Consider the following 11,528-nt stretch of genomic DNA (forward strand, 5'->3'; position numbering starts at 1 on the left):
GTCAGGTGAATTTGTGCCATGGCCCTATGAATGGCCACACTTCTGTCTCCATTTTAGGAATACGGGGACTGAAGCTCAAACTGCAGGAAACAGGCGGCAGGCCACTCAGTGAGGCTGCTCTGGGGGCAGGACAGGACTTCAGGGCCCGTCCAGCCTGAGTCCTTTGTCATCCTGCCCCTTAATCAGCCCCCCTGTTGCAGCCCTGTGCTGGGAGGGGCTGAGGCCATTCCATGTAACAGGAATTGGGAGGTGGGGGTGGAAACTGTTAATCCGCAGTCTGGCAGGCCCAGCCTCTGCCCAGGGTGCCCACTAATTCCCAAACCAAACAGCAGGCAGTGCTGGGCCCGCTGCCGACCTAATCCGCTCCCCACCAGCCTGGAGCTGGCCAAGGGGCCTCCCCGTTCCCACGCTCTGAGCCTTGAAGGAAGTGGGCAGATGCCCCTTTCTTCTACTCCAGGCTTTACAGCCCCAGAGGACACCCTTACCCATATAGAGCTAGAAAAAGGCACCCCTTTACAGAAGAACCCTCCTTCCAAAATTACCACAATAAACACACATCTCTATTAGGTCTCTGTTGTGAGGGACCTAAACATACATCTATGCCTCTCCGGATGTGACATCTTTGTGCAGTGTACAACCTTTGCAACTGTACATGGAGGTACTAGGCCCCAACCCCACCATGTCAACATCCACAGTAGTTTAAGATCATTTTATTGAGGGAGGAGAGGCGGGGAGAGGTGCGGGGGCAGCTACAGCTCCCCCAGCCCCACCAGGGGGAAAAGACCCCCTCCCCGCCTCCCTTCCCCCAAGTGGTTCCCCTGTATTATGGGGGAACTTTGTGCAAACTCTGCCCCGGTGGGTGGCGGCTGAGTGTGAAATGGCAGCAGCTGGGGCTGGTGGTGGTGCTACTGGGCACTGGGGGGCTTGTAGGGCTCCAGGAGAAGAGCAGAGAAGGTGTTGACCTTGTCCGCCCCCCGAACCTCATGGGGCAGCAGTGGCAGCTTCACAATGTGGAAGTCTTCATATAGGTCCTCCATCTGCGGCAGGGGTAGAGGGCAGAAGGCAGCAGGGCCACAGGGCAGGGACAGAATGTGATCAACGTAAAGGGTCAGGCTAAGGGTCTCCCAGAGTCAGGGAGAGAATATGAGCAAGGGCTTCACAGGGACATAGGTGGGAGTGGCGCCAGTGAGGTCAGAGACCACTGGGCTGGACCTCCCACTCCCCAGGGTGAGAGGTATCTAGGCCAGGCCAGCCAGTCTATGAAGGCCAGAATCAGAAGGTCTGAAGCAGTGGGTGAAGGGCAGGGGGTTGGGGCGAGGAACAGAAGGTGGGCTGGAGCAAAAGGTCAGAGAATACAGTAAAAGGTCAGCAGTGCCTTGGCTGGGCTGGGACGGACCCCAGCTTCCAGGGTCAGAGCTACGAGGGCTGGGCGGGAGGGTGGGTGTGCGCACCTGGTCCAGGTACTTGGCCTGGATCTTGTGGCGGGCCTCACACATCTTGCAGGGCTTCTCGGGATCAGGGAAGACGAGTTGGTTGACAATGATGTTGTGCGTGTCGATCTTGCACTTGGCCAGCTCCTGGATCAGCCGCTCCGTTTCATACAGGGACAGGAACTCAGCAATGCACACACAGATGAAGGTGGTTTGCTCCTGCAGGATCCAAGACAGGACAGGGAGGGGCAGATTTCAGCCCTGTCTCTTTCCCCTGAGCTTCTCGCCGCCCGCCTGGACCGCAACTCACAGGGTCCTTGAACTGCTCACTGACGGAGCGGATGACAGGCAGCGTCTCCTCCAGCTTGGAGGCCAGCTGGTCTGCGTTCATGTCCCCGAGGCCCAGCATGTTGCACATCTGTGGGGACGATGTGAGAGGGATCATGGTTTACCTGGGGCACATTATACTCCCTGGGTTGGGCTCACTAGATACCCGGGGGACGACTCCTGACACCTCCCAGTGGTTAAAGGTGTGGGCCCTTGAGCAGATCGCAGGGGTCCAACCCTAGCTCTGCCATTTCTGCGGGACTGTGGCCAGGTTAGCTTGACCTCCCAGAGCCTCAGTTTCCTCATGTGTAGAGCTGTTGTGCTGTATGACATGTCACGTGCTTGGAACGGTGTCTGGCACACAGTAAGGGCCCCACAAATGTGACTGAGGCACAGGTCCCCGCCGGGGGACCACACACAACCAAGGAGGTGTCAGTGGCGTGCAAAAGTGTGACGGCATCAGGGTTGTCATGTTGTGCTAATAGTAACCCATGGGGGGATTCGCATGCTCTCCATTTGACAGATAAGGCCCAGAGAGGGGAAGTGACTGGAGGTCACACAGCTGTGTCACACCAGAGTGCAAAGCGTTTGAACCCGGGCCATCTGGCTCTGGGATATGTGCTTTCAAGCTCTGTCTGGGGCACTCAGCGGGTGGAGGCAGGGACACTGGGTGCTGTGGAGTAGGGGGGACGGTTCCCCCGCAGTGAAGATCCATCCCATCCATTGGGAAGCGCTGACTGAGAGCATATGTGGGAAATGCCTTTCTTTCTGCACATCTTGGGGTCCGGGGGCCCACTCTGATTCAGGGGACTCCTGGATGCCCTGGGGCTCTGCCTGCCTGTGAGATGAAGGGGCTGATCTGGTTCTTGATCTGCATGAGGCGGCCTAGTCCCCGCTCGACGATGGTGGGGAAGTTGAGCAGTCTTAGCGTGTGGCCTGTGGGCGCTGTGTCGAACACCACCACCGAGAAGTTCATGCCCTTCACCAGCCTGTGGGGAGATGAGGATCAGGCCCGCTCTGCCCCCTCTTCCACCCTAGCCCCAGGCAGCACCGGGCACCCAGAGTCCCCGCCGGGCCTGACCTCATGACCTCTGCATAGCTCATGGCCTCATCGATGCCTGGGAAGGCGCTCATGGCTTCCTGCATCATCTTCTTGCCCATGCTCAGCATGTTGTCCTCCTCAAAGAACTCGTCCGGCAGCTCCGCCACACCCAGGCTGGGGTCAATCTCCTGGGGGCCGAGAGGGTCAAGACTCAGGCTGCTGTTGCTGGAGCCTTCCCACCTGGGCACGGAGCCCGAGGGAGCCTGTGGGGTGCCCTGAGCACAGCCCTTCACCAGGTCACAGCTGGGGAGACCTCTGAGGTGCCCTGGCCCTTCCCTTAGGTGCTTAAGGTCTCGGGTGGTGGCACAGATTGTTAAAGTCTTTCACAAGCAGATGGAAAATCGCCAACTGTGCTCAGTGTCCCAGAGGGAAGCCAGAGTGCGTTGCAGTGCCTTCTCACGGGCTGTTCCCCCACCCGGGCCTGTGGCCTCTTCCAGATCATTCCTCTAACATGAGTCATCCCTGACCGCCCAATCTAACAGTGCAGCCCTACCCCCCTCTGCCCTGCCTTCCTTTCTTCTTAACATCTGGCCTCTCCTCACATGGTTTACTTAGCATGTTTTTCGCCTGTCTCCCCAACCAGAATGCTGGCCCCACAAGGGCAGGGGTTTTTCTGTCTTGTTTACTGCTGTGTCCCCAGTGCCTGGAAGTGTCTGGCACAGAGTAGGTCCTCAACATGGATGCAGATTCCATGAAGGGGATGACCAAGCCTGGGGTCCCTGGCCCGTCCTGCACTCATTGCCTCTCTATCTCCCGCCTGTCACCTCTTCTACTTGAATTCATGTTTCCTGTGGCGAAGCCCTCCACTCCCTGGCCTCAGAGGTCATTTCCCTGCAGGGAGCTTGTCCACACATCACCCCCCCACAGTCACACCCTTGATGGGTTGTTCCTAGTCACCAGGCCACTCTCTGACCCCAGCCTTCTCACTTCCTGTTATTCTAGACCTTCCTGGGCCACCTCATCCCCGCACCTCTGCCCGCTTTTTCACCGTCAGTGTCCCTCTTGGGCGGCACTCTTATCCAGCCCAGTCTCCACAAGGTGCCTCTGCAAACACTCCCTTCTCCCTCTGTGGTTGGCAAAAGCCCCATCCTGTTTATTCACAGCTCGCTGGCATGGCTACACCAAGGTGAACATCAGGGGAACATCGGAGACGAAGAACTCAACCTTGCTCCCCATTCCTGATCACAAGTCTCCAACAGGCACTCGACGAGCCAGAAAATCCACCCATGGGAATGTTAATGCCATATCTTCTCCCTGCTCAAACCCCTTCTGGCCCGTGTGTCCCTCACCCTCTGCTGAGGCCTGTGCCTCGCCTGTGTCTCAATGAGAAAGCGAAGCCACTGGCTGCCTACACCCTCATTTCCTCCCAGGAAACGCCCCAGTCCCCCCACATTCCTTCTAAGCCCCTGGTCCTGGCAGAGCCCAAGTCCTGGGTCTGTGCGCTGGAGTGAGCTCACACCTGCCTGAGGCCCGTCCTCAGCCGGCATCCTCACTCCTTCCTGCAATATCACTTGTCCCTCCCAGTTGAAGCTTCCCCCCACCCCCTCGGCTGCACCGCGCAGCTTGTGGGATCTTAAGTTCCCTGACCAGGGGTTGAACCTGGGCCCTTGGCAGTGACAGCCCAGGGTCCTAACCACTGGACCACCGAGGAATTCCCTGAAGCATGTGCAGCAGCAAACAAACATGCTCTAGCATCTCCTTCCTCAGAAAAGCCTTCCTTAACCCTCATTCCCTTCTCCCTCCAGGGATGGCCATGCTCATTTCTCTGCTCCCATCATGGTGATCATTGTGTCCACCTCAGCTCACCCATTCCAGGCAGGCTTCTGCCCCCATTCCCAGGGTGATCTGCTTAAAACTCATGTGCCTGCTAGAGCCAACAACCTTTCTGCCCTAGTCCCTTTGTCCTCCTGGAGCTTAGGAGCCCACACTCTCTGGCTTTCCTCCCACCTCACCTGTGGCTCCTTCTCGGCCTCTTTCAATGGTTCTTCCTCCTCCTCTGCTGGACCCTAAATGCTGATGTGCCCCCGGGGTTGTTTCTGGGCCTCTCTATTCTTTCACGTGCTCCTCCACTCACACAGCTTTAAATACCACCCTTGGGACAATGACTCTCAAATCAATGCCAACCTCCTCTGAGCTCTAGGTTCACATAACTAAGCTGCTGTCCCGATGTCTCCACTTGGATGACCAGTGGGCACCTTGGTCTCACTGTGGCCAAATAAAATTCCTGACGTTTGGTCTTCTAAACCTGCTCCTCTCCCAGTCTTCCCCACCTCAGCTGCCCAGGGAGATAACCAAGACATGTACTTATGCTTAATTCATTTTTTTCTCTCACCCATTACAAACAAGCAGTTAAATTGCTTTAATTCCAAAATACATCCCAAATTTGACCACTTCTCACCCCTCCTCCCAATTTTGGGCTGCCATCATTCCTAGCCTGGTCACTGTCCCAGTCTCCTTGTTTCCATCCTTGACTTACAATCCAATTTCTGCATAAGAGCTACAGGGAACTTTCTGGAAAACAAATTTGGCCATGACATTACTCTGCTTAAAACAAACAGCTTCCCATTAACTTGGAAACAAAGCTGAACTGATCTCAGTGGGCTGCAAGGTCCTACACCATGTGGTCCTGATTGATGTCTCCCTCCCTTCCCTTGCTCACTAAGCGCCAGTCACTCTGGCTTCCTTTCTGCTCCACAAACGTTCCTCACTCGTTCCCCTGTGGGTATGCTGAAGAAGGAGTGAAAGTGGAGAGACAGAGGATGGAGAATGGGCAGGACATGGTAACTGATGGTGGGTATTCACAGGAAAGGCCTGAAGGTGACTTTGCCAGAGTTGGGGCGGGGGGGTGGGGCTAAGCCCTGCTGCACTCACCATGGCGAAGAGGTTGTCATAGCCTTTGACCTTGGTAGGCACCTTGGAGAACTTCTGGTCAAATGCATCGGAGATATTGTGGGCTGGGTCAGTGGAGATGATCAGAACACTCTCCCGCCCCTTGGATAGCTGGACTGCTAAGCTGCAGCTGGGCAAGGGAAAGGCCAAAAGGTGGGAAGTGAAGGGTTAGGCTCTGCTCCTTAGGTCTGCATGGGGAGAAGAAGGATCCCAGGAGCAGGGGACCTGGATCAGCAAGGGCCTTGAGAGAAGAGTACGGATGACTGTGGGATCAAGCCTCAATCCCTGCAGAGGGACCCTATCAGACCTCACCTACTGAGCCCTCCAGCTGGCTATATAGTGGTAAGGTTCAGCTGAATGTGTCCGTCCCGCCTGATGCCTGCTTCCTTGCTGGCACAAAGTAACATGGTCCAGCTATCCAGCCAACTCGACCCCGTGTCCCCTCCCTCAACTCTAAACTAAGGGGTCCTTTGCACCTCCTGCTAAATTCGATAGTTCAGTCCACTTGTCCAGGGTAATTTGCCCCGGGGACCCCTCCCCCTCTTCCCAGCTGAATGGGTAGTCTGATCATGTGCCCTCTCTCCCGCCTTCCACCCCCACCCCCACGTGGGCATAGAATGGCAAGGTTCACCAGACTAGGATAGTTCGCCCCGGTGCCCCTCCCCCTACTCTGGGCTCACTCTGGTACAGTCTAGCTGATTGGGACATTTAAACGCTCTCCAGGCTCCCGTGCGCTGGATCCAATGTGGTTCAGCCCTTGAACAGGCCTGCATTCAGGAGGTAGCTTCCATTTGCTCCCGATAACTTCCGAAGAGTACAACCCAGAAGGCCCCAGCCCAGCCCTCCTGCCCGGCTGGTGGTGGAAGACCCGGTCCTTGGCCTCCCCTTCGCCCTGTGGTACATCCCACCCGTTTTCCCGGCCACCACCGCAGCCTCCTTACCTGCAGGTGGTCTTTCCAACACCACCCTTGCCCCCGACGAAGATCCACTTAAGGCTGCGCTGCTCGATAATGTTGCTAAGCGTGGGCTCCAGCGGCTCCACATCAGGGGCATCTTCGAACTCCTCTGCCTCAACCCCCCACCCGGCCACCCCTGCCGCCATCTTGGAAACGGCTCACGTGATCAAGCGGAGCGCACCATGCAAAGCACCTACAGGGGAAATTTCCTATCACAACCCCATCAAGGCTAGAAGATTGAACCAATTTTCTCATGGCCTAACTCTTAGGAGCTAATAGAAGCTATATTTCCAACGTCTTCCCCTTCCAAGGTTCAGCTTGTCAGCCTCTTGTCTATATTTTCTTCAAAGACTCCCCCTTCCTAATTAACATGTTGGTACATCCCAGGTTACTCCCCTTTACTGATTGGCCCCTAAGTCTTGCAGCACTCCTTTCATTGGCTACATCTTTTCTTACTTTTACCAATCACTCTCAGGTCCCGGTAGCCGCCAACCTCTCCTTAGCAACCGGCCAAACACCCACTGCATACCTTTTTGAAGAAGTTAGATCCGAGGTCCACCCTGACCTGACCCCATAGGCTCAACTTCATGTCGATCATTCCCCCCCTATTCTCCAACCTGGGTTCCAACACCGCCTCAGGCCCGTCTCTTCTGTTATTCAATTGGCTGGGAACCACCGGGCTCCTGACGCAAACCAATCATAAACGAACCGATTAGTTGGCTGGAGATGGTCCCGGGGCTGCTGTGGGCGAGGTCCGCAGATCCTTGTCCAGTGAGCCCTGAGCCCCCATGCAGGACAGGACAGGGCAGGGACAACACTTGCAACTGCGCTCCTTGTCGTAGAAGGGACCCTGTTCCCGAAAACCTCCTTCCAGTTTGCTCTCTGTCCGAGGGGAAACTCCAGTTCAGCCAATTCTCTGAAACTCTGCCCTGGGCAGGAATACAGGCTGGGTCCCAGGCCCTTAGCGGATACTCTTAGGTGGAGACTCCAGCCTAGAAATATCCGCGGTTTCATGAGTACTCTAGCACATAAAATAATACCCTGACGTTCAAATGGGGATCCCCGCTCCTTGGAGTCAGCTGTGTCTCTATTCCCAAATAAAAGCTCCACCCCAGAGACAGGTACCCAATCCAGAGACACCCCTATTTCTATTCTGGGGGCCCAGGCTAGATATGCCCTCCAGTTAGTCCTAGTTAGGGACCCAGCTTCCGAGATGTCAGCTGAGCACACAGCCTCAGGCGAGGTCCCACCCCTCACTGAGATTATCCCTGGTGCCAGAAGTGGATTCTAGCCCCGAAAAGCTAATACGCCCCTAAGTCCCAAGCGGGAACCTCACTCCGAGAGCCCGCTACAGCCCCAGGCGCAGACAATAGTCTCATTCCGGAAGAGACCATCTCTGCGTAACGCCTGCGGGAGTCTAGCAGGGCTATTAACCATCCGCGGGGCGGAGGCGGGGGCGGGGCGGGGCGGGGCGTCTGCCCGCCGGCGCGTAGCGTCAAACCTTACTCCTCATTCACCGCGCCCCTCATGCCCCGCCTCCACTGCGGATGCCTGAGGGCCAGACCGGTCTTCCCGGCATGCATTGCCCGGGACGAGGCAAGTCTGGCGCCAAGCGCGGGCCCGGAGCGGCCTTCCCGGAATCCTTTGCGAGGTACCTGGCGACAAAATGGCTGCCCGAGGGAGACGGGCGGAACCTCCGGGCCGGGAGGCGCCGGGCCCCGCGGGCGGCGGCGGCGGCGGGAGCCGATGGGCTGAGTCCGGGCCCGGGACGTCGCCCGAGAGCGGGGATGATGAAGTGTCGGGCGCGGGTTCGAGCCCGGTGTCGGGCGGCGTGAACTTGTTCGCCAACGACGGCAGCTTCCTGGAGCTGTTCAAGCGGAAGATGGAGGAGGAGCAGCGGCAGCGGCAGGAAGAGCCGCCCCCGGGCCCGCAGCGACCCGACCAGCCGGCCACCGCCGCCGCCGCGGGTCCCGGGGATCCGAAGAGGAAGGGCGGCCCGGGCCCCACGCTCAGCTTCGTAAGGAGCCGCGGGGGTGGGGGCGGGCACCAGGGCCTTCCTTGGCAGGGGGAATCGGGCTCGAGAAAGGGGAGCGGGATCCAGGTCCACCCTCCGACCCCGATGAGGGAGCCGTCCGGGTCACCCGCTGAGGATTCGGAAACTGGATTCTCGACGAGAGAGGTCTGGGGGCGGAGGTGGGGACCCCCGCAGTATGCCCGCAAGAACTGGGAGTTGGGGGGAATTCCATTGGAAACAGCGCTCCGAGGATGGGGAAACCAGGATACCAGGATTCCTGTTTGAGTGGAATCCCGAACTTTGGATACTGGGACCATCTCCCACTATGGGGATGGGGGGCATAGTCAAGTCTGGACTCTGAGCTGTGTGGATGAGAGACTCAGACTGCTTACTGTGTGACCCTAGCAGATTTGCTTGAGTTCCCTGAGTCTCATTCGTCCAGTGTCCATTTATTGAGCACCTTACCTTGTGCTGGGCAGTGTGCTAGGTGATGGGTATGCTGTGTTGATTATGACAGGCATCTCTGCTTTCCTGGGGCATCTGATCTGGTCTAACCTCATTTTCCCTGCTTGTAAAAATGGGCATCATCACATCTTCTGATGTGATTAGCACTGGGCCTTTCTTATAGGAAGGGCTAAACCAGTGGTTCTCAACTGGGGACGATTCCCCTCACCTCATCCCCACATTTGCCAAAGTCTGGAGATATTTTGGTTGTCAGAACTGGGGGAGGGAGTGCTATTGACATTTATGAGTAGAGGGCAGGAATGGTGCTCAACATCCTACAATGCGCAGAACAACTGTCTCCCCCTCCCGAACAAAAATGATCCAGTTCAAAATGTCACTAGTATATGCGATTGAGAAACTCTAGGCCACAGAAATGGTACCTACCTTGATTGTCAACTCTGAGCTTGCTTTGTCTCTGGTGTTGAGAGCAAGTTCCTGTGGTATGGAGAAAAAAGTGTGGTGTGAGAGTAACGAACTGGGGGTCAAGTTTCTTCATCCGTCAAAAATGAGTGTGAGAATAGTCCCAACAGCGCAGGTCACTTAATGCCTGGCTGAGGGATAGGGATGGGATGTCTGTAAAGCCTGTTGCAGCCCCTGGGGCACAAGAAACCCTCAAGTGTGTGGGAGAAAACAGAAGACCAGGATGAAAGTTCAGAGTAAGACTTATGTTTGAGGAAGGGGAAGTGGCAGGACCTGGGCTGGTGTGAGAACTGGGTGGAGGCCGAGTGCCCCTCTGTGAGTGAGAATAGCAGTAGTTGTCGCTGCCTGTTTCATTTGTTCATCAAGGGGCCGTTTGCAGGAGCACCTGCAAAGAGGCCAGGCCCGGTTACGTGTAGGGGAACAGTGTCGCTTGGTGGTTAAGAATGCTGCTCTGGCCTAGACACACCTGACCCAGAATCCAGCTCCACTGTTTGCTGTTGGCATGATCCATGGTACAGGCTTCTCCTTTTCAGAGATGTTTCGTCATCTTTACAATGGGGATGGTAACCTTCATCGTAAGGTGACTGTGAAAGTGGAAGGAGATAGTATATCCAAAGCACTTGGCACAGGGCTTAGCATACAGTAAGTGCTCAATAAAGGGAACTGTTGCTGTCTGTGTGGTTTCTACTAGGGGAGGGTGAGGACAGTGCTCGTCCCCACCGATGTGGGAATTCTTTTCTCTCCCTGGGAGGGCAGCCTGGGGGCCCAGGACTGCCTGGGCATCATGGGCCCAGGGCAGGCGCTGAGTCGCGTGTGCTCCTCTCTGATTGCTGCGCAGGTCGGCCGGCTGGTGGAGCTGGGCGCGGCGTCGGGACGGGCCACCGGGCCGGGCTAGGAAGGTGTAGTGGGCCTCAGCGCCGCCAAGGGCGGGCCCCGGCTCCTGTAACCGTTGCAGTCTTCTGTCCCTTCACCCAGGTGGGCAAGCGCAGAGGCGGGAACAAACTAGCCCTCAAGACGGGAATAGTAGCCAAGAAGCAGAAGACGGAGGATGAGGTGAGCAGGCTGGGTGTGGGGGGGCTGCCCACGTTGCCTTTTCCTTCCAGCCTCAGTTCCTGGCCCAGGTGCCCTGTCCCTCCCTCCTCAGTATCTAGCCCTTGGATGGGTGTACTGGGTGGGGGAGGAGGGCTTTCAACAAAGTTCCCAGATAACTTGATTCTCCATATCTTTACCTCACACCCAAGACCTTTGCGGTGACTCTGTGGGTGGGTCAGCTGTCTCAGGACAGTCCTGACCCTGGTTCCTGGCCTCCTTGGCATCTCCTTCCCAACCCCCGTGTGTCCCTCCCCTCCCCCCAACAGGTATTAACAAGTAAAGGTGATGCATGGGCCAAGTACATGGCAGAGGTGAAAAAGTACAAAGCCCACCAGTGCGGCGATGATGATAAAACTCGGCCCCTGGTGAAATGACCCCCCTCCCTGCCTGCCCACGGCCTGGGACTCTGCGATGTACATAACTATTTAATGCAGCGGCAGCGCGGCAGCCTTTTTCCCCCAAGGACTTATATACAGAAGGAAACCGAGATGCTTCCTGCAGCTGCCGCAGCTGCGGACGATTCTCCAGGACTCTTTTTTACCTTGAGCACTTGTCTCCTGAGACTTCATAGAACAGTGGTTTACTGTCCCCTGTCTTCCCAGCTCCTCCCTCTCTCTGGCTCTTTCTGTCTTCCTCTTCTCATCCTCTCCTCCCTCCCTTTAGCCATCACTTCTGGGAAGTAAAGAACTTGACCTAGTGCTGGAGCTGTGTGCTTGGTTTGCCTTCTTTGCTGTTCTCCAACCTAAGCCCTCCCCTCATGGCTGGCACTGCACCCACCAAAGCCTGGATCTGGC

The 11,528-nt window shown here is 56.7% G+C and overlaps 2 protein-coding genes across 4 annotated transcripts; one reads left to right on the plus strand and one right to left on the minus strand.

The window, feature by feature from the left end:
• Positions 1-694: 694 nt before the first annotated feature.
• Positions 695-7,280, minus strand: GET3 (guided entry of tail-anchored proteins factor 3, ATPase). 2 transcript variants are annotated; one of them, XM_004277469.3, is made up of 7 exons: positions 6,690-7,235; positions 5,731-5,878; positions 2,839-2,987; positions 2,596-2,746; positions 1,741-1,848; positions 1,452-1,649; positions 695-1,037 (listed from the first exon to the last, which is right to left on the minus strand). In XM_004277469.3, the coding sequence occupies exons 1-7, from the start codon at positions 6,848-6,850 to the stop codon at positions 906-908; spliced, it is 1,047 nt and encodes a 348-aa protein (XP_004277517.1). In that variant the 5' UTR covers positions 6,851-7,235; the 3' UTR covers positions 695-905. The 2 variants fall into 2 exon arrangements, with proteins under 2 accessions (XP_004277517.1, XP_033257216.1); XM_033401325.2 differs by having other exon boundaries at positions 846-1,332; positions 6,690-7,280.
• Positions 7,281-8,289: 1,009 nt separating this feature from the next.
• On the plus strand, positions 8,290-11,438 carry TRIR (telomerase RNA component interacting RNase). 2 transcript variants are annotated; one of them, XM_004277470.3, is made up of 3 exons: positions 8,318-8,721; positions 10,618-10,695; positions 11,001-11,438. In XM_004277470.3, exons 1-3 carry the CDS (start codon positions 8,371-8,373, stop codon positions 11,106-11,108), a joined length of 537 nt encoding a protein of 178 aa, XP_004277518.1. In that variant the 5' UTR covers positions 8,318-8,370; the 3' UTR covers positions 11,109-11,438. The 2 variants fall into 2 exon arrangements, with proteins under 2 accessions (XP_033257218.1, XP_004277518.1); XM_033401327.2 differs by lacking the exon at positions 11,001-11,438 and having other exon boundaries at positions 8,290-8,698; positions 10,618-10,694.
• The last annotated feature ends 90 nt before the right edge of the window (positions 11,439-11,528 follow it).

This window comes from Orcinus orca, chromosome 3, assembly GCF_937001465.1.
Source record: "Orcinus orca chromosome 3, mOrcOrc1.1, whole genome shotgun sequence".
NCBI lineage: Eukaryota > Metazoa > Chordata > Mammalia > Artiodactyla > Delphinidae > Orcinus > Orcinus orca.

Bases quoted from the DNA above. Each gene is read 5' to 3' on its own strand.
- TRIR (XM_004277470.3), top strand. From the start codon at position 8,371: ATGGCTGCCCGAGGGAGACGGGCGGAACCTCCGGGCCGGGAGGCGCCG. The intron at 8,722-10,617 runs GTAAGGAGCCGC...CCCTTCACCCAG, and splicing joins CGGGCCCCACGCTCAGCTTC to GTGGGCAAGCGCAGAGGCGG. The intron at 10,696-11,000 runs GTGAGCAGGCTG...TCCCCCCAACAG, and splicing joins AGCAGAAGACGGAGGATGAG to GTATTAACAAGTAAAGGTGA.
- GET3 (XM_004277469.3), bottom strand. From the start codon at position 6,850: ATGGCGGCAGGGGTGGCCGGGTGGGGGGTTGAGGCAGAGGAGTTCGAA. The intron at 1,849-2,595 runs GCAGGCAGAGCC...TCGTCCCCACAG, and splicing joins TCAGCCCCTTCATCTCACAG to ATGTGCAACATGCTGGGCCT. The intron at 1,038-1,451 runs GTGCGCACACCC...CCCCTGCCGCAG, and splicing joins AGGCCAAGTACCTGGACCAG to ATGGAGGACCTATATGAAGA.